General features: G+C 34.3%; 1 protein-coding gene across 1 annotated transcript in view; it reads right to left on the bottom strand.

The window, feature by feature from the left end:
- DIXDC1 (Dixin) overlaps positions 1-25699 on the bottom strand; it is an 84911-nt gene that overhangs the window by 36709 nt on the left and 22503 nt on the right. The window contains exons 2-3 of the mRNA XM_012942195.2: positions 19889-19981; positions 2378-2516 (exon numbers count right to left, since the gene is read on the bottom strand). Coding sequence (XP_012797649.1) covers positions 2378-2516; positions 19889-19894 — 145 coding nt within the window. The 5' untranslated portion in view covers positions 19895-19981. The remainder of the gene's footprint in view (positions 1-2377; positions 2517-19888; positions 19982-25699) is intronic.

The following is a 25699-nucleotide window of genomic DNA, read 5'->3' as shown; positions in this document are numbered from 1 at the left end:
TCATGGTTTCATATTACTGGTAAGACTTGAACTAAAACAAAGCAGACACCGAAAGATTTGAATGCATGAAATGTATTAAAAGCAATCTAAAGATCTCTAGTTTTTAACGATACCTTAATACTAGTTATTCTATGCCAAATATCGTCTATACATTAAAACAATGCTTCACAACAGTATGAATTCTGAACGTCCTACTGAGAAATGATAATTGATGAACTTCGACCGTGTCGGAAGTCAAACAATCATCCCCAGTAGCATAAGCTGATCAATAGTTATACTATGGTTGTCTATCGTTTGAGGGTTCAAAGTAAGACCTGAACGTCTAGAGTTTAACCTGTGACTAAGTTGTTAGTATTCATACCGATCAAGCGTTCCATACTAAGACGAAACAATTGCTACTGAATTCAAAATTTTGATACTGTAAAGAATAAGTCAATAATTTTGATTAGCTAATAAACGATTTGTAAAATCTGTGTACTCACAGATAACTTTAGGCCTTGTACAACCGTGACCAAGTGTTTCGACCTTGAGTTCCGAATTAATATTCCCTTGTCCCTGAGACTGTTATCAATCCGGTTTTGTTTGACCGTACCTCCATAGTATGAGGAATCGATGAGCACCAACTGTTTAAATACCCCTAGGAGCTCGACTCAATCTCTTTATTACTTTTAATATTTCTTTTCTCTATGTTATCAATCCTTTTCTTATGATATGAAGTCACTGGTCTAGTGATTCGAAAATGTAGGTATATTTTGGTGAATAGTTGAAATCTACTGTGATGACTATCATGATTTAATTTAATGCTAGTGTTAACACATAGCGATAAATTCCATCTGAGTACAACAAAAAAAATAGACATTAGGACGGGGCTATTCAGGCTATGACTGATTCCCATTTTGAGACTAAATGCACAAACATACTTTGCTAAAAAGTACCAACTAGTACATAACCTTACTGCCCCTTGAGTAGCGTAGCTCGGCAACCAGGATTCCTTGACCAATCCACCACTAAACATGAATATTTATCTTCTATTTTTTGTTGCCAAAACAAATGGACTGATCAATTTTATAAGGCTGTCTGAAGGTTTTTTCTTCTTCTTCAAATTTTCTTATCCTTCAATGAATTGACAGCAACGCAAACATAAACCAAACTGTTGAGTTAATTTGAGAATCAAATATTCTTTTCGATCACATGTCAATTAGAAATAATAAGACCTAGTTATCTATATCTCAGACCATACATACAGCATAGTTAGTTGGTCAGCCATTCTCATGATAGAAAACTGGGTATTAGTATTCGTTAGTCTAAATTGTTACAATTTACAACACCAAAAACAGAAGAGGATAATCAGAAGGAGATAAAATTTAATACAAGACGGAACAAATCTGATCGAAGAACGAAAATCTATTTACAATTAGATGATCACTGAGTAGTGACCAATGTCATTAATGTCAATCCCTTTTTAGTGATGATCGAATTCTATGAATTAAGCTGCGATATAGCTACTAGTTTAAGTGACTTAACATCGCGAACATTGTGTTGGAATGTAAGGTAGTTGTTGGAGGCAATCGGCAAAAAATCATGCTTGATCTACGTTTCATGCTATTGGACACTCATTATTAATGTGTACCTGTAATCTTGGGGAAATTGATGTTGGCAGGCTGAAACGATCCCATATTGTCCAGCTTTAAAGTCAGAGACATTACCGTTGAGTTATTCAAGCCAAGAGTGGGCTCATGTAGGACTGCGACATATTTTCAAGGGATTACCTACCACTCAGTTATCAATTAATAGCAAACAATCACAACTTTTAACAAAGTTTTTTCTCTGGGCTAGGGGGTTTTATCGTGTATCTTTACTGGAAGGTACCTAGCTCCTCTGGTACTTTGATAATGTTCATATGGCTTTCCAGTCACTTAATATGCCGAAAGTGTTGTATGCTATGTGTATGATTTCCTCTGATACACATCGGTTCTTAGTACCTGTATCGTTACACAGTAGGATTAAGCTGTTCTGTCCAAGTCAAATAAAAGCTTAGATAGTGTTTGGTCTTCCTGTTGACTACCTCCAACCACCATCTTATCTCGACATACTGCACGCAATGTCGAGTCACCTAGACTAGTGGCCACATTGCCACTTGGTCGATATCGATCGATCTGCACTAAGAAGGACTTGACACGCATCACATTCATCACTACCCAATGATCAATCAATTGTGACAACATAAAATTACTTATCTGCAGAGTATATTTATCTAATTCACTTCTTCCTGTTACAATGCATATGGTTAAGCTGTCCAACTTGGGGTAAGTCACCTTAAAAAAAGTCATTCTACTAAACAAGCAATAAGTTTCATTATTTAAAAATCATAACTTACCAATAATTTCTAATAGTATTCCAATAGCTACACCATTACAGATAATTTCTTCAGTTAAATCATACACAATTAATGGAGGTGTAGCCTTAGTTAAGTGATCATTTAACCATTTAATATAGGCTTCTTCTGCTGACTGAGACTAAAAGAAAGAAGAATTTTGAGGGAACAATATACATATCATTTCAAAAAGTAAAGTCTAGTGAAGAGATGTTCTTTAAAAAATAACTATGGAGATTCAATACAGTAAGTTAGTAAATCACTAAAGACAGTGGTGGATGTGTCGCTCAATTTCTTAGATTAGCTGAAGTTAGATATTAACACCAATGAATTCCGGCTCAGTGGTCTTGAGGTTAAACGTTCGTGCGCGAGACTAATAGTTCTTGGGTTCGAATCCCCTGAGCGGGATCGTGGATGCGCACTGCTGAGGAGTCCTACAATACGACGAAACGGCCTTCCAGTGCCTCCAGATTTTCAATAGTGGTCTAACATCAACCGATTCATGATCTCAACTATTCAAATTTCTATAACATCCAACAAACCCCATTCTGACATTAGGAATAGTTTATGTCAGTTTGAAATAGAATTGATTATAAATCTTAAACATTGTCAACATGCACCTTTTTGATATACTTCATGGTTAAATGGGGGAAATCATTTCTTAATTAAAGAACTATGGAAGAAAGTTCATAAATGGAAATTCAGACATATGTTTCATTCTATTTGACACTAGTCAGTTCATCGTATCTACATCTTAATGTTGAATATTATGAAAAAGTAATTACAAACTCCTACGAATACCATCATACCAGTTAGCATCAGCAGATTAATGGACAACTAGCTGACATTAGAAGCAGCAAAAACACCGAGTTTGCTTCTCAGTAGAATAAACATCAAAATTAGGAAACATTTACAACGGTCCTTCAAGATTGTACTATTTAAAAAATTGTAGATAACGGCTTTATGGAGACAAGCTGCTCAGGATACACACATAACAGAAAAGACTAATTAACTGCGGTCCTGAATATCAACAATGGGAACATAAAATCATTATTAAATATTATTAAAATAAAATACCAATCTAAGTTAGACAACCAAAGATAACTTGGAAGCACTGAATAGCTACCCCATCCTAGTATGGGACTCCACAGTAGTCTACATCAACGACCCTGCCACCTGGGGTCGAATTCAGGATCATTGGTATCTCACGTGAACACTTAACTTTTAAACCACTGAGCTGTAATCTAATACTATATATATATATATATACTTAATTTCAATCCATCTGAAATACTAATCGATCATCTATCATCATCTTCACTGAGTACCTTTTTTACACTGGACAAGGTTGAACTCCACTGATCAGGACATCTCATGAACTGATCAGTACTAAAAAAACCCACATTAAGACGAAATCACTGCCCAATCCTTCTTGGTTTTCAACAGTTGTCTAATTTAATCTAAATCTCACAAAACAACCACCATGGCTTCATACTGATCATTAGTAGATATACAAATTATATCTTTCTAGATACATTTGAACATTGATATTAAAGTAGTTTCATTCTTTCTTTCTTTTTCAATTTTCCATTTCTTTTTTACTATGATAATGAATAAGTTATTTAACTTTAAAGAATACTACTTTACCCTTTAAGTTTCAGTTTTATCCAAATTGATTTTAAAATTGTAACATAACGACTATACTGGAACGAATTTGTTAATGATGGAGTTATTTTCTCTGAGCTGGATGGTTTGATCGTGGAGCTTTCATCGTTCTTCTGAATGACATCATCAGCACAAACTTCAGATAGAAGTGAAATGTTCGAATTTCTCCATATGCATTTCACAGCTTGTTCTGTACCAATCAACGTCGAGGTGTACAGAACAGGCTGTGAAACGCATATGGAGAAATTCGAACACTTCACTTCTATCCAAAGTTTGTGCTGATGATCTTGTTCAGAAAGACGATGAAAGCTCCATGTCCAAACCATCCAGTTCAGAGAACAAAACTCCATCAAAATCATCCACCTGAGCTACAAATCTTCTCCACTATCTCGAATTTGTTAATACATTCAAGGTCTTATTTATTTATTTGTTAAGTAATGGGTTTCACACATAAAATAACCGAAGATGAAGACTTTTGAGAAAGTTTATTGATAACGCGAGGTGACTAAAATCTAATACTAAATACACATTTTACTATGCGGATTAAGTACTCAACTGATTACATGAACGAGATATATAAGCGCTCTAATCCTTAGGAAATTAATCCATTTCTTAGTTAATGAAATGCAATTCTGATTGCTATCGATTGACCATTATCATTAGGTTAATTCTGATGGGTTCTCTATACCAGTAAGCTAATGAATAACTTTGAGATGGATTCTGCTTATGCTCAAATGAAAAATCATAGCAGGAATTAATGAATACCAAATCGATAATGGGACAAATATCATTAGTAGGTTTGGAAGATAGTTTCCTTTTATTACAAGTTAAATAAAGTTTGCAATGTATGTATTTAGATATTAAGTTAGTGATCTGAATACATTGCATTTGCTATAAAATATATATGAAGTCATGAGTATGATTTAGTGTCATGTTTTGATTGAATAGTTTAATACTTTCTGGTTCTTAAGTGATTCTGAGATTTTGTTTAACCCTTTGATAAAATTTAAACAGAAGGGGTTTTGTGGAAATTTTAATAATTTCAGTAGTTGAAATCATGAATCAATTGAGGCTGAAGAGTCCTATAGTAGGACGCAACGGTCGTCCAGTGCTTCCAGGTTTTCCATGCTGATCTACATTCAATTGACTCTTAATTTCAACTATTGAAAATGTAAATAATTTACAAAAAAAATGCAACCGTAGTTAACATGTCTTCTGATAGGATATTATGTTACTACATAGAAAATGTAAGTGAAGTTTTAACAAATTAGCAATGTAAACTCTTTCTTTTTATCTACTCCTCTATCTCTCTCCCACACTCTCTTTCTCTTTCTGTCTCTCTCACATTCTATATAGTCAACATTTTCAGACAAAGAGATGAGACTATAATTTTTGAACGACCTTTGAGTGACGACGCTAAAGTGACCTTGAGAGTGTTCACCTCTTAATTAGGACCAAATGAGGATTATAAACCTGTGTGAGCAATTAGGATTATGATTTACAGTTGATGGTTAAGGTTAGAAATTAGATTTAGGGTTTTCATCACGAACTGTCATCAGCTGAGATGTTACAACTCTATTTATCCGAATGGATGAATGAATTCCGTGCCAAAATCCGAGACCCGTTATCTTATACGTGATTGGTTCGTCCATAAATTATAGTCTCGTCGGTAAAAACTTTATTAGCATTGATGTAAAATAGTCAATATGTAAATTACATTGTGTATAAATGAATTCATACATTGATCATTATTATAGAGAAAAATAACACGTATTATTTTTGTAAGCAATGATGGATAATGGCTAGCAGTAGAATCCAGTTTGATGCGCGCTTCAACCCTTTTTGGGACTTGTCAGATGGATGTACCTGCATCCCAGAGTTGGAGTTCACTCGGGGACTCGAACCCAGAACCATCCGCTTCAAACGCCATCGCGTTATCCACTCAGCTACTGACTCCTGATAGCCGCTTGCTTGTGCAATGGGGTGAACAGACTGATCAATCGCAGTCTTAAACCTCAATGGGAAGATACTAGCCAAACAATACCAAGCGAATACAAATTACATTACTTTAAAAGTTCGTTTAAATTTTACTAAAGCATAAATTTTGAAGTATTGATTATATTTGTTGTTGTGTATGCTGCTTATTTTAAGAGATATAAGTAGTATGTAATACCATTCAGAAGTGGAATGCATGAAGTAAAAGGTTGAATTGAAGGGAACAAAGGAAAGGAAACAGGGAGTAATTGTAACAACACCTGAATTAGAAAGAATCCTATAGCATATAAAAGACAACTGAAGGTAGATGTGCAAGCGATGTAATTGAATAAGAGGTACTGCAATGAAAACGTCATTGAAGGTAAACAAAAATTGACCAATTGATTGATTGTAGTTATTGTGATCATGAGACTTTTAGTTTTTCCAACAAACATGAGACAATGAAGTGTTTACTAGATATTCGACAGAATAACAGTTTTCTGATTCATATCATGTACAGTATGGTATATAAATGTGTTTCGTTGTAGGCATGTGAAAATTCTTTACCAGGGATAAAAACACTTATACGATGATTTTCAATGGCTTTTTGTTGTCTGATAACAATTTGTGAATAAACTAACTTTATATCATTATGGATAGGGGTTCGAATTAGCCGTTTGATGATATTCGGGATTAAAGTTTTGGCCAGTCATTATTGGTATATATGAACACTGTACGGATTGCTTCTATATAGTTAACTTGTCACAAGTTTGTACGAAACAGGCTGATTGTGGAAAGCAGTGAACACTGTGGAGCGTACTATTTCATCATACATGAGACTTCTCAGTTTGATATACCTCCACCCCAGTATTGATAATCGAACCGAAACCCGGACGCAATACCTTTTGTCGTAAACGTTAAGGTATCATAGGCTGAGCTTCTGTTACAAGATAACCACTAACTTGTTAAGAAGCTAAAAGGTTTATTTCATGATCAGCGAGAATTTGATTTATCTTTTTATTATTATTCATAACTGATTTTTTCAATCTACATTTCTTAGTATACAATTACATCTATCTAATGAGATGCAAATAGAACAGAGAATAAATTTTGCATTCCACTACCAGCCACACTCTTGTAAACACTTAAACTTCAGAAGGGGCTTTTTGTGGATATTATAGTAATTTCAATAGCTAGGATCATGAGTCAATTGAAACTAGACCACCGCCTCGTGAGATTCGAACTCAAGACTTATCAGTCCCACGTGCGAGCGCTTAACCTCAAGACCACTGAGCTAGCGACCCTCCAACGGTATTAATGTCTAATTTCAACTAATCCAAGAAACTGAGTGACACATCCACTATTGTCTTCAGTGCAGGATCGTGGATGAACACTGCCACTGACGAGTCCCACAATAGAACGAAACGACCTACCAGTGTTTCCAGGTTCTTCATGGTGATCTAGCTTCAACTGACTCATGATCTTAACTAATAAAATTACTATAATATCCACAAAACCCCCTTTCTTATATGCTTTAATCTTTTGAAACCATTAATAGTTTAACTAATTAAATGGAACTATTAACAGAAACAATACAAAAAATACAAAAAGAAAGACAATTGTATTGATGTTAAATATCACAGCATGTTTAAGAAGAAGAAGAAGAAAAGAACGGCAAAATGTTTTCTATGATAAATTCAGATGTTCAATTGATTAGTGATATTTATATATGGCTAAATGTAATAAACAAAACTAGTTACCAGTAAATATATTCACAATACATTATTGTCATCTTACTGAATACTACTTCGGTTTCATCAAAATAGAGAAAGAGAGAGAGGGAGAGAGAGAGCTAGAGAGAATCGATCACGTTTTAGCACTATATTCGATATTGTTTTTTATAGGTTAGTGAATATACACAAACTAAGAAAACAGTATAATATAATAATATTTATCAATATTATGGATAGAATACATTTGTAACTGTAGGCATCATTGTGTGTGTGTGTGCATGTGCCATGGTAACTAGAAGCAGAGTTGCACAAATCGGTTACAAATGTATTACAGTGATTTATTATCAAAAGAAGATACGTTTTGTCTTTAACTAGTTTCTATCAAGTCTTATGTAATACATACATTGAAGCATAATATGAGAAAATTCTTTATGATGGATTTCACATATAAGTTGTTCTGACTTATTAAACACTTTCAGGTTGAATCAGATTAGGATAAGTGAAGGTTTGAGGTGACTTGTTCTATTCAATGTGTAATGATTTTTTGAATCATCACGTTATTGATAATTTGACTGATATTTGAATAGTCTTAGTTGACATATGTGCATTCCGGATAAATTGTTTCAGTGTAGTTATGATTAAACGAAAAAGTAAATTGTAGTTATTAATAGAATCCAATACGCGTTTTGTTTCGCCTCATTTGGAAATTGTCAGCCTGATATGCTTGGGTTCCTGAGTTTATGTTCATACTGGGTCTCGAACCCAGTACTGTTTGCTTCAAACTCCACAAACCATTACAAATTGAATTAAAATTCACATCCATTGTGCAAATGGGTGGCTGTCTGCACTCAGCAGCTAAGTGTTTAACACGCCGAATGTTCAAATTTAAAAGGACTGGGTACAAATCCATGGGTGAACATCAGTGCAGAAATCCTAGGTACATCCAGATGACGAGTTTAAAATATGATGAAGCAATATGTGTACTAAATTCAAATACTAACCATAATCGATTTCTTTGATAAAAAAGCGATTATTCTGCAAAGATGGATAGTGGTTAGCAGTGGAATCCGGTTTGACGCGCGTTCCGTCCTACTTGGGACTTGTCAGCTTGATGTACCTGCATCCCAGAGTTGATGTTCACTCTGGAACTCAAACCCAATACCATTCACTTCAAACGCCATCGCGTTATCCACTTAGCCACTGAGTCTCGATAGCCACTTGCTTGTGTAATGGGGTGAAGTTTAAATTCACTTGGTGTTGTTTTACTTATATCTTTCCATGTTTACTCTGTGACTATCCACTATCCATCTTTCCTTGAAGAGCTTGTAACTTAAGGCTATATCGAGGCAATCCGCACAGGATACACATATGTCAACATGAGACTGATCAATTGCAGTGCTAAACATCAATGGAAAGATACAAGTAGAACAACATCAAGCGAATTTAAAGCAATTATTCTTTCATTTAGTGGGTGGGTGAGAGTCTATCGAAGTTTATTTTGATATGAAGCACTAAAGTTGACTCTCTCTGAGTTTTCATCCAAACTATTAGAGTGAGGTACACTTGAAATATTCATATAAGACAGTTATGAGTTACTGTAGACATTTCAAATGAAATTTCCAATAAAAATTGACACTCTAATTTGTTCCATTCATCCATTAAGTAAACTAAAATATGACTTATGTTAATGTGAACAATAGACTATATAATCATTCAAAACATTGTGTTTAACCTTAGTCAAAGTATAAATGATATCTTCAAAATAGTACTAAATAATATAAACCTTAAATTAAACAATAAAGGATAGAATACTTTATTTAAACGACCATATGTGCACTACTCATTTTAGTATACATAAAATACTTGAAAAGAAAATATACTACTAACAAATACATCGTACGAAGTAGTATAATATTATTACGATGAAATACAGTCAATAAAGAGGATTAACAAGATAGGTTGGTGGAGATTGTTGAATTTTTGTTGAGATAATGAATCGATCAATGCTAGACCACTATTAAAAATCTGGATGCATTGAACAGTTTTTTGATCCTAGCATATGACTCTTCAACAACTTACATCAATGATCCCACACGCGGGACTTGAATACACGAGTGTGTCGAGTATGTGACAGTTAATCACCAAAAAAAGAAATCGAAGATAGTCGTGGATTGATTGAAGTTAGACACTAAGATCGTTGGATAACGGGTCAATGGTCTGGAATTTAAGAGTTCGTTTGAGACCGAAAGTCCTCAGTTCGATCCGTGGTGTTGGAACCGTAGATGAAGACTGTTAAGGAGTCTCGTATTCGGAAGAAACGTCTTTTCAGTGCTTATAGATTTTTAATGATGGTCTAACAGCGATTGGTTCAAGATTTTAATAAATAAAGAATTAGAGATTAAAGAATCTCGACGCTTCCAAAACACTAGTTATTATTTATTATTATTTAAGCACATTAACATTAGTACAAGGAGGCACCAAATAGATATGCGCCACATAAATAACTCGATTTGTGTGAAGGCTGGGATACTGTCCGGGTGCCCAGACTGAAGCAGATGGTTTTCTCAGGGGGCCACACCCTGAGCCTTTGACCTAAAGGTCTGACCCACAAGGCAGTGGAGCATCGTGAGGAGATGCAGTCCCATGGTAGCCGGTGACCAACGATTGGTTCATACGCCATTTGTTCCCGCAGGATACTGGAGCCCATGTTCACCATTGGTTTGGAATCCGGTTAAAGCGCCGGACATTCGCTTTTCGTCCTCTCATTTCCGTAAACAACACCCGTGGTGCGAGAAGGCAGTGAGTAGGACTTCCCTGGCAGAGGCTGTATACGCGTGGCCGTGTGAGAGCATTTCGAGAGGGATGGCGGGCCCACTCCACTCTCGGCCAACCAGAGTATTTGGGTGTAATAAGACAAAGTCGATAGTTGTACTTCCATGTGAGTTACTGAATAAAGTTGATTATGATGTCATTCTTCTCTTCCAGAAATGTTAAGACATAGTTAAGCTCTAAATATCATAATTAGTGTTTCATTCAACCGTATTTGATGTAAAAAAAACAAGTATTATTGATAACAATGGTTGATCATAAATGATACATCATAAAGTATGATACTCAATTCATAACAAACTCATGAATGATCACTCTCTTGAATGGAATCTTCAAACTAGAAGAAGAATAAATCATAATTAATCTATCAGTTGAGACTATTGATAATCTTTATTGATAATCAATAAACGAAAAAAAACTTTCATTTGGAAGTATGTATAAAATTTCATGTTAGAAACTACTTGTCAGTTAACCTACCGCTGTGGGGGGGTAGGGGTAATTCATAAATGTCATTACAATGTTCAAATGAATGAATGAATATTATTATTTTTTTTAAAAAACGGTAATTTTCATCATCATCATCATCATCATCGGCAAAAAAAAGAAACGAAACAGAATCCTCGTTAATCAATCATATCAGGAATAATCGGTATTAGTTTCTTCTTAATATTATTATGGCAATAAATAATCATTATTTATTTAAGAATTTTATGCAAATTAGTATCTAAGGTAAAGATTTAAATAAGGTGACAATTATGATAGTGTGTAATTATGATGACAGGAATTGAATCCAAAGTTTATATATTTTAAGATAAACTATTAGAGCTACTGAGCTTGAGACGATTGATCTGAAATTTTGTTATTTACGCTTGTTACTCCTAGTAGAGGAACGTAGACCGCTCACCATTATTCTCCATCCAACCCAGTCCTGGGCAATACTTTCCACTTGTTTCCAGTTGCTATTCATAACTGCTTACATTTTCTGACGTAGTGGGTTCTTCGACTTTCCTCTTTTCCACTTACATTCATGATTTCAAGTTAGCTGCTTCCTCGCTATGACGATCTCACTCTATGTCCTAACCACTTACAACGTCTTTTCTTAATTTCGTCTTCAGCTGGAAGCTGGTTTATCCTCTCCCACTGAAAGCTGTTGCTGATGTTATCGGTCAACAGATATTGAGTATCATGCGTAGATAGCTATTTTTAAATACTTGTACCTTTTTGACGATGGCTGAAGTAGTTCTCGAAGTTTCGGCTCATACAGTAGAACTATCTTGACGTTCGTATTAAAGATTTTCAATTTGATAATGGTTGACAGTTATTTTGAGTTCCATATGTTCTTCAATTGTAGGAATGCTGTGCTTGCTTTTCCAATCTTCGCCTTTACGTTTGTATGGAATCCTCCTTGTTCGTCAATGACGCTTCACAGGTACGTCGAAGATCTCACATTTTCCAAAATTTCTCCATCAAGTGTGAGTGAGTTAGTGTTCTTTGTAATGTATTTGAGGATCTTGCTTTTTCCTATGTGTATACTGAAGCCTACTAATACAGAGGCTGCTACCACATTAGTTGTTTTCATCTGCATTTGTTCGTGTATATGGGATAGAAGGGTCAGGAAAAAGCTCCTGTCTAATGATTCCTGGTTGTAAATTATACCTTAAATGAGGTTAATCTGTGACCAGTACTACCTACAAATCAAAGTAATCTCTACAAAATCTCTTCGTTTGAATATAATGATGGAAAACAAAAAATTTACAATAATAATAAGATAAATGTTCACATTGTTTTTGTAAAGTGTGAAAATCATACAATAAATACATCATTCATGTATCCTTTTTGTGTTGTCGTTTTACACAATGCATCATTTTTCTAATCCTTTTGTTATTCTGATTGCTTTCTGCTTTCCTTTGTTTTCTATTTATTTCAATCTTATTCTGGTAATCATTCTATTTACAATTCCTGCTACATACTACTTATATCTGTTCGCATAAGTAGTACACACCGCAGGTTTATTATGTTTCATTTGTTGTATACAAGTATATTTCAATAAAATCACATACTTTTCATGACAAGAACTCCTACAAAGTGAAATGAACATGATAACCACTAGACATCAAGATGCACTCGACACTTGTCTTATCTCTGTAAGGAACTCAGAGGAAATACATATCCGTGATAAAAAACCAGGACATTCAGGTATCGTAATTAGCACTTGATTCGGTACTTAATGGTTTATATGTACAACTCCAACCAAATAGTAATACTACTTAGTCATCTATCTAATGACATTGCCTGAGTACTGCTTCATTACGGAAATTGTTAAACTCTACTAGCTCGGTCTTCTCAATAAAACTCTGAGAATAATCGCTCACAACTAATCACTAGTGAGTTTATGATATTGGTCGAGTTGCTCAAAAAATTGGAGATAGTTGAAATAAATATCTGAATATTGATAATATAAAGGTCACCAACAATCAATCGAGATCAAGGACGGCATACTTTACACGAACTATGCAACACTTCGTTAGAGGTGGATAGAACACATATTGTGGGAATTATCAAACTGCATCACAAATCAAATTCTTACTTGAAATCCTCAAGGTAAAAGGCAAAGAGGCAGACCAAAGAACATATTGCACCAGGATTTGTAAGTAGACATTAAAAGAATGAATAGTAATTAGCAAGAACTGGGAACGAGAACCCAAGAGAGAGTTGTTTGACCAATCCTGGTTATCTACCAACGCTACCACGAGGCATAACAGGCATAAGTAAGTGACTAAGTAATCTAACTCATCTAAAGTTTCTGATATTTTTAAAAACTGTGTATGATCAGTTCATGCATGTAAACTATGAAGCTCATATAATTATATAAGTAAACCCAAGTAATCGTTGTTTGTGTTGAGGATGCTAGATCCTCAGAAATCATTTGGTAAATGTCTTTTTTCACTTTTTCACGCGCAGAGGCGCCCATTTTTACTTTCAGATTGTATCTTTCAATTGGAAAGACCCTAAATGTCATTGGTTGGTTTCCTTTTTTCAATATGCTATTTTGTGACGTTTCTATGCTGTATATATACGCTTGAGTAGTTGTATGCTTATTGTTGTTCATACTTCTGACTGCTTGTGGAATATACTTTCTCTCAATTGAACACGAATTTTTCCCTCTAGTTATCAAGGATAGGATGCATTGGAATAGTTTATCTGTCTTATCATTATGTCGCTGATCCTTCATTCCGTTCACCGATTTTTAGATGATATCATAATCTCTTCAAACATAACAGTTTGTTTAATTTAAACTTAATCACTCAGTTGTCAAATATCCTGTTGTTAAAATTAAAAGAACAACTTGTGAGCTTTTTTTTCTATACATCATAGTTCAAATTTGATTTATAAATTGTTTACTGTTAGTTCATTGTCACTAAGCGGTAAATTGAAATGTTTTCCCTTATCAATAATAAACATTAATCCCGTCTTAGGTAACCATCGGTGTTTCAAATCTACTTTCAAAAAGAAAAAACACTTAAGTACAAGTTAGATCAACACAGAATAGACCTTTAGCATTTTTTCTTGTTTGTTAAACAACTTATAATGGTGTGGTGTTGTTAAACGTATCCTTCATAGGTCATAATTAACAAGGAGTATTAAAAAAACGCATATTTAGGTCATTGATATGGTTACTTCTCATGAGTTATTTCTTTATTTAGCTAAAAATACAATAAAAACACTTATTTTTACGTTTTACATTACCTGTTCAGTTTGCGGTAATGATAATAACACAAATATAGTTTCAAAATGTAGCTTTGTGGAGACTGTAGTAAATTTAATAGTTAAATTCGTGAATCAAATTAGGCTAGACCACCGCTGAAGACCTTGGAACACTGAGACATCTGTTTCGTCTTAGTGTGGGACTCCTCAACAGTGCGCATCTACGACCCCGCATGTCGGAATCAAACCCAGAACTTTAAGTCTCGCGCGCGAATGCTCAACCTTAAGAGTCGACATCCAATAGTGTTAATGTCTAACTTCAATCGATCCATGATCTTGCTGTTATGTCCCAAAACGCATAATGAATGGTAACTTTAGGGATCTATTAGTGGATCAATAAGATGCGTATATTTTTATCGTTAAATAACTAAACTATACATATTCATGTCCCTCTTACTATGAGCTTTATTTTGACATATGAACTATTATTCCACGACTTACCATTCTTGAATTATGCCCTGTCTATTCATTACTACCTCCCTCATTCAAAGTTGGCTAAATCTTGTACAAATGTTGTTTCCTATGATTCATATCACGTGGGCTGAGGTTGTTGTTCTGGACTTAACTGGCTGGGCTAGGCAGGAAGCAGGACTGATAAGCACTCTAGACTGTTCGCACGAGTTTTAGGCGTCATCAGTCCGATCGATAATTCATTGCTCTCTAATTGACAGTATCATTACGCCATATATTAACAGGGCACATAGGCTACAAGCTATAACACTTGCACAACCCTTCATCCATTGTCTGAAGTGTTAAACTGTCTGCAATATTTAGACAGTATGGATTGATGAAGAATATTTCCCACTCAGGAAGAGTATTTATGAGGTGTTTATTCATGAAGTTTTCATTATCTTTCTAGACAACATCACCATCATATGTTTCAAAGAGAATTAAGTTATTAAAATATTTTCCCAAGTAACTAAGAAAAAAACGCAAACAATGTCAACACATATGAAAAGAAAACAATCAAATTATAAGTCGACAGAACAGTTAGTTAACCAGTTCTAAAGAGATTTCTCGTTGAAGTACGCACAGATTGCATTACTGTCTAGAAAGACAACAAAAACCATGTGATCAAAGCATTCAGCTTGGAGAATGCGATATCTCTGTAATTATTACAGATTATCTGACTCCAATATAATCGTTAAAATACTGACTGTCAACTCCAAAAACTATAGACTTGGACCGATGTTACGTCATACATGTTCACCTTTGACGAGCATCAAATTTAGGCTTAACTGCCACCAGCAAAGCCTTTCTCATCCCGGTTTTTCACAACCAGTTTTTTTCACTGACATCAGTTTATGACAAAAACTACTTTCAAAATATTTGACTCAATTTTCTTTAAGAATGAGCACATCAAATACCATAGAATTGTGTATCTTTACCAGTACTTCCTATGACAATTACTCAAGATTAATTTGAAAGAGTTTGAGGTTTCATCGTGAACGTGTTCATGGTTAATCAGTGTATAAACGCTTCGATATCTAAAGTACTGCATTGTATGTTCTAGTGTCCTAGGACATATTTATATCCATATGTAGAGTTCTGAAATATAATGAAATGTGAATCATGAAGTCTAGTACTAGCTACTATCCACAGAAGCGAATCAAAATAACTTGTGGTCAGTTTCAGTTGAAGTTGTGTTTTGAATACTTAAATACATTTGTGTTAAAGCTATGTAATTTAGTACACTTGGTGTAGCTTTAAATACATTTTATAATGGTGATATATAGGATAACATAGCAGTATCCCTATAGGGTGTTGTGGTTATTCTTGAATTTCAATTCCACATCATAGATTAAATTTGGTAGGACAATTTATGATTATTATGAAGCATTGAACAACTGTTTCGTCTAATGTACCAATGTACATCCACCGCGATCATTAAGTGTGGAACCCTGAACGTTCAAACCTCACTGAATCGCTTGGCCTGCAGACTAACGAACTGATGCCTAATGGCTCCTCTGTCTGGACCCAGTTAGTTCATGCGTACTAAAATGAACCAGCCTTTCAGTACTTCTAAAGGAGGTTTTGTACTTATTTTAAATTATAATCTAATTATGTAACTGTATTCTGAAATCACACAAAACTTTAAATTGCTACACTAGATACAAATTAAAAACTTTCAGTATTTTATCATTAAACAATCTTATAATTTCATTGAAATCATGAACCAACCAGTTATAGATCATCATTGAAAACCATAAACTAATGAACGGCCATTTTGTCCCAATATGGAACTCCTCAAAAGTGTGCACCCACAATAACACAATCATAGATCGAATACTTAAACTCCAGACGACTGAACCGACATCCAACGATCTTATTGTCTAACCTTAATCAATTCATGATATTGCACTACCATCTTTCATATCCTTGGGTGTGTAACTGCCTCATATCCGATACAGTTTAATCCCACTGGTCACGGCTTCTTACTAGAACTCTAAAAATCACCTCTCGATGCTCGTCATTAGTGAGCACATGATAATTGTATGTATTAGAAGTTGGCCACTTGATATCGTGAATTGTTTAAGGTTATTAATTAACTCCGTTGAATGTTGAGTCAGTAATCTAATGGTTGAGAGTCCACACGAGACCTAAGATCTTGAATTCCAGTCTTTCATGTAATATCATTGATAAGGACTGTTGAAAATTTACATATTAAGACGAAATAACCATTCTAGTTTTAAATATTAGTCTAATTCATTATTTCTCAATAAACATTTAACAATCTTCATTAATCTAATAATCAATATATTCTATAATTGTAAAATAAACTTGGTTGAAGTTAGACATTAACACCATTGGATGCCGGCTCAGTGGTCTAATGAGTAAGTGCGCGCACACGAAGCCAGTAGGTCCTGGGTCCGAATCCTGTGGGGGGCGGGTTCGTGAGTGCGCACTGCTGAGGAGTCCCATACTAGGACGAAACGGCCGTCCAGTGCTCCAAGGTTTTCCATGGTGGTCTAGCTTCAATTGACTCATGATTTCAACCTATGAAATAAACTTTTATTGATTTTCATTGATATAAAACAGTAATAAAATCAATAATTTTAGTGACTAAGAGATATTCTTAATTGATAAACATTTTTTTTCTTTATTTGAATATAGTTTTCCTTCATTTAACAAAATGTATATCATTGGTCAATACATAAATGAATGAATGAGTAAGTAACTAAGTAAGTAAGTAAGTGACTAAGTACAAGTTTATTGACTAAATTGAAAAATTCACGCCCATTATTTTCATCATTATAAGTAGTAGTTTTAAAAGAAAAATATTGATGAGTAACACTAGACTAATCTTGAGAATGCCCACTTAGAAACTAGGATCAAATGAGGGTTATAAACCAATGTGTGAGGAATTCTGTTTGAGGGGTTTTGTTATAACTTGTGGTCTGTGTGCCCTGTTAGTGTATAACCTAATGATACCGTTAATTAGAGAACAGTGATTTATCGACCGAAACAATGACTCATAAGACCCATACGAGCAGTCAAGAGTTCTCATCAGTCTTGCTTCCCGACTAGTTCAGTCAGTTAAGTTCAGAACACCAATCTCATCCCACGTGATATGAATAATTTATTTCAAACATACTGAGTTTATACACCAATCAAACAGACCACATCGTACCAATAAAATAGGAAATAACATTTGTACAAGATTTAGCCAAATGTGTCTGTGAATGTGGGAGATAGTAATGAATAGACAGGGTATAATTCAAGAATGGTAAATCATAGAATAATAATTCATGGGCCAAAATAAAACCCATAATAAGAGCGACATGAATATGAATAGTTTAGTTATTTCACAATCACACAGTAGAAATATATGTATAGTATTGATCCATAAAGGGGTCCCAAAAGTTACCATTCATTATGCTCATTGGGGCATAACAGGTTTTCATCACGAACTGACGTCAGCTATTATGCCAAAACTCTATTTAGCCAAATGAATGAATGAATTTCGCACTCAAAATCAATGACCTGTTATCTTATACCTGGTTGGTTCGTTCATAAATTATAGTCTCGTTAGATATATTTTTGTATTTTACCCAAGTTTTCATTTTTTTTATCCTTTAAATGACATTGACGATTGTAGTTGAGATAGTATAATTTGTCTGAATTAATGGAGAATAATCGTAGCCCAATTGGATATTCTTGGTGATGCTGTATCCTCTGAGCTACTAATGGTTCAATTGTTGAGATTCTATTATCATTCTAAATGATATTCATACCATCTACATGAAGTAGGAGATGAAGATATTCAATGAAAGCTTCAAAATTAAACCACCTCTAGCTCAGAGAATACAATAACAAACACTAATTGTCTGTCTCTATGTCTTAAGTCTTTAATATGCTCTCTGTTTTCGTTACATTTGATCAATTTACCATTCATTCAGTGTTAGGGTGTCGTAAATTAGAGTGTTTTTTTATTAAAAGTTTCATTTGAAGATCCGAAATTCACGATTGCTGTGTTTTTTCACAGGACATGTCAGAGTGCGTTACACAGGGCATATTTATTGTAAACAGTTGTAGTTAACTCCAGATGTTCAAAATAAAAAATCTAGACTGAGAATTATATACAACGTGGAACCGGTCAAATAAATGTACTGGTTCAAATTACTGCACAATATCAAAAGAACAAGACAAAATTATTAGTATAAATACCAGAGTAACAATATTTTCATTGGTAAGCAAAACTAATTATATAGAAATAATAACCATTCTACAAGATATAACGAAAGTTTATGTATTTCTAGACAAATATCAAATGTGTCTGCACCATCACAACTATTTCTAATCTATTCGACCTAACTCACTGCCCTCTCGCACCACAGATGTTGTTTACGAAATTGAGAGGACGAGAAGCAAGCATCCGAAGCTTTAACTGGGTTGATGGATACGGAGGACCCATATAGGGCAGATGGAAAACATTGATTACAAACCAATGGGATACTAAAGGGAATAAATGGCTTATGAACCAGTCGTTGACCAGCGACTACCATGGGACTGAATCTCCTGACGTTGCTCCACTGCGTTGTGGATTACACCTTTAGGTCGAAGGCTCCGAACGTGGCCCTATAAGAAAACCACTTACTTTGGTTTGGGCACCCGAACAGTATCCCAGCCCACACACAAATCAACTGACTTGTGTGGCACATATCTATTTGGTGTCTCCTTGTACCAATGTTTACGGGTTGAAATAAATAAATAAAAAGAGTTATGATCATCATATAGACCCCATTTGGGCAGTCTACATTTATCTACACTGACTTATGCATTATGATTTAAGTCCTAGGACTAGCAACGTCAAGATCAGGTATAACTACTTTGAAGTATGATGTATACAAAACAATACATTATAACATTATAACGTAATATATACATATATATATCCAAACTTAACTCCGCCTGGAGTCCCTCCGGGAGCTTCTGCCGGTCCCAAACCCGGATAAAGGAGGAGCATTGGGCATGGGGTTAGCAGCCCCATCCCGTAGAAAACTAACCCGCTTAAAAAAACGGTAACCAGAAATATATCCAAACTTACTGTCATCGTTTCCAACGTCGTATAGAATGATTACAAAAATTACGGTGTTTCACAATGATTCAATAATTCCGGTAAAAAAAGTAAAAGAAAATTCTAAAAGAAAAAAAACAAAAAGGAAAATATAAACTCAATACGATAAATTGAAAAAGAAAAGAGAGAAACACAAAGAAATGCAGTTTTTTTCTCCTTTTTCACTTTGTTTACATTATTATATTCAACCAAAAAATAACTTTCTATTATAGTTGTGGAAATTTATTTTTCTCAAAAATTCAATAAAAACTAATAATAATAGTTAGGATCATGAGTCAATTGAAGTTAGACCATAGCCTCGTGAGGTTCGAATTCAGAATTTATCAGTCTCATGTGCGAACGCTTAACCTCAAGACCACTCAGCTAGCCGCCATCCAACGGTGTTAATGTCTAACTTCAACTAATCCAAGAAATTGAACGACACATCCATTATTGTCTTCAATGCAAGATCGTGGATGAGCATTGCCACTGATGAGTCCCACTATATAACGAAACGACCGTCCAGTGATTCCAGATTTTTCATGGTGATCTAGCTTCAATTGACTCATCATCTCAACTATTGAATTTACTATAAAATCCACAAAACCTCTTCTGATACTACAAACTAATATAACAACTAAATGTTAACCTTTCCCCCCTTAGTGATTAATCACTTTTATTCAATTTTAAGATAATGAAACTAATTTGTATTTATTTCAAGGTTTGAATATGCTTAATAAATGTTATCTTAGTAACCACTATCATCTTGTATCCATTAACGAAACTGAAACGGAATGGATATGAAATCTTAATAGAAAATAACACTTAAGTATTGATGTTTTGATAGATCTAAAGTAAACTCTATTTATGAATGATTATTGACTGTTCTAATACAATACAACTAATGAGATACCAAATGTATCGGACCTTTAACACATAATAACACCTCAGAGTTGATAATACATATGATGATAAGAGAAAAAGAAGATGAGACTTTCAGAATATTTCTATGGTACATAGAAAAATCGAACAACTCTGTAATTACAATGACATGAAATGATCTTGGAATACAAACTAAAAGCGATAACAACCAATCAAATAACAGAAATGATCATTGTGGAAATATGAATTTGAAAAATATCATTGCAGGATTACTCAGGATAGAGTTAGATGGAGAGCGCTGGTAGGCGGCCTATGCTCCTCCACGAGAGGTAATAGGCTTAAGTAAGAAAGTAATATATACGACTGTACAGGATCAAGAATGAAATTTATGAAAACAAATACATTTCCATATAAATAGACCTTCTTTATTTACTAAAAATAGAATTAAATTAATGATACCGATGATGGTAGATAGTCATTATATTTCTTGATTACTGACTGATTGTGATCATCTTGTCTACATTGAAACTATTTAATCAATAATAAATTTATATCATGTCACACTAGAATTTTAAAAAGTTACATTTAACAAGATTAACTGAAGTAAAATTCAATATTGGTTAATAGTAGAATACAGGACTCTCATTGTTTCGTCCGATTTTGGACTCGTCAGCTGGATATACCTGAACCTCAGTGTTGATATACACACTGGGATTCGAACCCATTACCCATTGCATCAAATGATCGGCACGTTATTCACATTGCAATGATAATAACAAAATGGAAATATTTACACTAACTTAGTAAACAATTAAAATAGAATTGTGCAAACCGGAAATCAGGAGTACACCGGCATAAATCATATTGAAATAAGTTTTGATGTAAGATACTCTAAGTTAGTTAGACAGAAAGTCCCGTTTCACACAGTGTTTGTTCTATTTAGCATAAATCAGCTAGGTATGTATACAATATTGGAGTAATTTATGCTCCCTATGTAGGATTCAAACCCAACATCATTGTAAGTGACATCGTCAATTTTTATTCAGTTAATAGAAGCTGATAGACATTATATACTGGATAACACGATATTGATAAAAGAATATTCTAAGAATAAAAGTAGATAATTTATGAACACAAGATATGTGCTAAAGTATTATTCACAGACCTCATCCAAGTAATTTTTAACCACAAACATGGCTGAGATAGGCAATCATTAACTTCGGGAACTGATGCCACTCTTTGGATTGATCACCCCTAGATGTCTCCCAACACCCTACTTAATCAACAAACGTCACATGTTGAGGTAAATGATGGTTGACGTCATGTAACCGATTTACAAATGTTGATCTGTAAGTATAAGTTCATGGAATATGCTGAACATTTTTGAAATCCTGACCCGATCTAAGTTAGACCACTATTGAGAACCCAGAAGCACTGAACGGCCGTTTCGTCTCAGTATGAGACTCTTCAACAGTGTACATCTATGACGATGAACGCTTGAATTGAACCTAGGACCTTCGGTCTCGCACGAATGCTTAACCTCCAGTCCACTGAGTCATCATCCAACGGCGTCAACATTCAATCAGTTTACAATATTGCTTGACGATCTTCTATTGTCTTCAGGTGGTCGACATCGCCGTCCAATACTTCCAGGTTTTCAACGAAGGTCTAACATTGGTCTGTCCAGGATGTCGATAGGATGTAGATTTATTTACTCGAATTCCAACCATTCTTTTGGTGTATGACAGTCAGTGATACTAGCCGTCTGACCAACTCAAATTAGGTGACACTGAAATTCAAATCGACGAATTAATGATCAAAAGAAGAATACTTAAACCATTAAACCAATGGTTATTGTATCAGGTTGCACTATATCAACTGACAAGATCGAAACTATAACTGACATAATGGTAAATGATAGATTATTATTATTATTACTATTACTACTATATAATGATTGTTTGAGGCTCACAAAAGTATTCATTTTTTTCGCGATCCAACTATAATATCCCATTTGTACAATAAAAACAAACTTTTAATTTAAGTATAATCATAGTTATGGATCATACTGACAATGATCAATACAAATTTCAACATAAAGTTTTATACCCGGTACAATTCACAACAGTCAGTATTAAGATATCGATTAGTACTATTATTGTTATTACCGCTATTATTATTATTATTATTATTAATATTACTATATAATGATTGTTTGAGCTCACAAAAGTATTCATTTTTTCGCGATCCAACCATAATATCCCGTTTATACAATAAACACAAACTTTTAATTTAAGTATAATGATAGTTTTGGAGTCCCTCCGGGGCTACTGCCGGTCCCGAGCCCAGATAAAGGAGGAGGGTTGGGCATGGGGCAAGCGACCTCATCCTGTCGAAAACTAACTCGCTAAAAATACGCTAATCAGAAATATTTATTCAACACAAAGTTTTATACGCGGTACAACTCACAACAGTCAGCATCAACATATCGATTAGTACTATTATTGTTATCACCGTTATTATTATTATTATTATTATTATTAGTAGTAGTAGTAGTAGTAGTAGTAGTAGTATCCAAGTGTTTGTTCTGTATCCAATAGAACACAGGTCAAGATTATATATATATATATATATATATATATATATATATAAGAGAGAGAGAGAGAGAGAGGGAGGGTGGGGGTAGCGGAAAATTTCGATTTCTCCTTGTCATGAAAAAAAAACAACGAAATTCATGTGAAGAAAAAAAAATCAACATGATGCAGTAAACTGATATTGACAATAAAAAGTGATGAATGAGAAACAAAGAAGAGAAAAACAGACAAACAAAATACCAGCATGTTGGTGTTACATACCTCAACTCTAACACACTTTACTCATATGGGTCTGTGTGTGAGTGTGTATGTGTGCAAAAACGGAGTTACTAAAAGAAAAATCTCGATTTCATAAATTAAATAGAAATGAATAAATAAATCAAGACATAGTAAAAAGTGAAAAAAATGTATGGATTATGATAAACAGTAGGATATAAGATTAATATGATGATTTTCTTCAGAACTCGTCAATTCAAATGTTCTTGTATCTTAATATTATATTAGTTAAATCGAGGTAATATATTAAGAGTCAAGTTTTACAATTGATTGATCATTAAGTAGTAACTAATGTTATATATGTCAAGACACTTTTATCGTTGATCATATTGTAATGCGACCATTAGTTTAAGTGACTTGAAATTGATCAACACTAAGAATACCTTGATATATATATGACTTTGATCAATGTTGAGTAATCAATCAACTATCAATACATTTCAGTTCTATAGGAGCACAGTCGTTACTAGAATCACTCAGTGATGAGACAAAATCAGATCCGCCAGGAGTATTGACTCCATCAAGATTACTAGTACACTCTTCTGATGAGTGCCATATATCATTAAACCTAAAACAACTAGAATCCCCCTGTCGTCTACCTTCAATCACCAACGTATATGATATACATTTGTCAACAAAGGCTGGTCAAAATCCAATCCAGAATATCAACAGTTGTGTTGATTCAAACCATTACGGGTTTAAAACTGTGATCCTTAGAGAAAAACCTATTGTATTGTTCGAGTATTTTTCAATACACTAAAAGCTCAAATCTGAATTTTTTCTATCAACTTATAATTATTATGCAATAATGGTTTCCACTTTATAGTTATCATACGGCTAAAGAAATTCAAGCCATTGAATAAGTGAATTTAGTTGTAGCCGACGTTAGGCCTAGCACAATTTTACATTCTTAAAAGTTTTCACATCTCATATCAGCACAATAAAAGAGCGTCTTAATAAGGCAAGACGTGGAAGAGAGGGGTTAACAATAATATATATATCGGTTGAAGGTCAAATGGAATATAGTTAAACTCATAACCTAACCTTAGTCTCAGACTTTCATGAGACTCCTTAAGAGTGCCATGGGTCGAACCCGGCATTATCAGATCTCGTGACCAACTTACTTAACAATTACTCACCGACAACTGGAAAGTAGTTATCAAATATCTAGAATGGATTGCAGTTAGAAAGGCAAACGATTGAGTACTGACTGAGTAGTCTAAAGGTTAAGCCATTGTCTTCAGTTAGTTACTATCTCACAGTGGTCTAGACGTTAAGTGTTCGCGCTCAAGACTGACAGGTCCTGGGTTCGAATCTTAGGGGGCGGGATTGTGGATGCACACTTCCAACGAAGAGCCCCACAATAGAACGAAACGGTTGTCTAATGCTTCCAGGTTTTCCATGGTGATTTGGCTTCAATTAACTCATGATCTCAACTATTGAAATTACTAAAATCTCCACAAAACCCCTTCTGATACATTTTTTTACTCCAACTTACCTCTAAGTCACATAGTATAACACACCGTGTTATGTGAAGATTAGGTGTACTTGTAATAATTCCTAATAATATATGATCTAATAAATGGGTTTGTGTTTTTTTCTTTCATTACTTAGTCCCCTTGACTACAGGTCATTATTGTCTCATCAAAAAATAAATTTAACAATAAGCTGGCAACTTGTTGTGTGATAAACGAGAGCGTAAGTAGGGACAATCGAATGTTTTCTTACCACAACATTACAGAATATTTCAGTAAAATCTGAGATCTATACAGTAAATACTTCATTTGCAAAATGTCAATCACTTGCATCAAACTTGACTGTTCCCTTTGCAAATGTCAATCAATCATATCACACTTTACTGTTTCTTCATTTCCACAACGATAGTTCTCTGTTCTCGTTCTATTTTCTTCTATCTACTTAACCTTCTGCTGCCAGGTATTTCATTTTCCATTGATGATATATACTACTTATATCAATCGACATCAGTAGCACAAACGACAATTGCAGTGAACGAGAAGACATGTGGTGACGATCAACAGAATACCTTAGT

The sequence above is a fragment of the Schistosoma haematobium genome, chromosome 7, assembly GCF_000699445.3.
Source record: "Schistosoma haematobium chromosome 7, whole genome shotgun sequence".
NCBI classification, from domain to species: domain Eukaryota; kingdom Metazoa; phylum Platyhelminthes; class Trematoda; order Strigeidida; family Schistosomatidae; genus Schistosoma; species Schistosoma haematobium.
The sequence above is the reverse complement of the archived record's forward strand: the minus strand, read 5'-3'. Positions and strand labels throughout refer to the sequence as shown.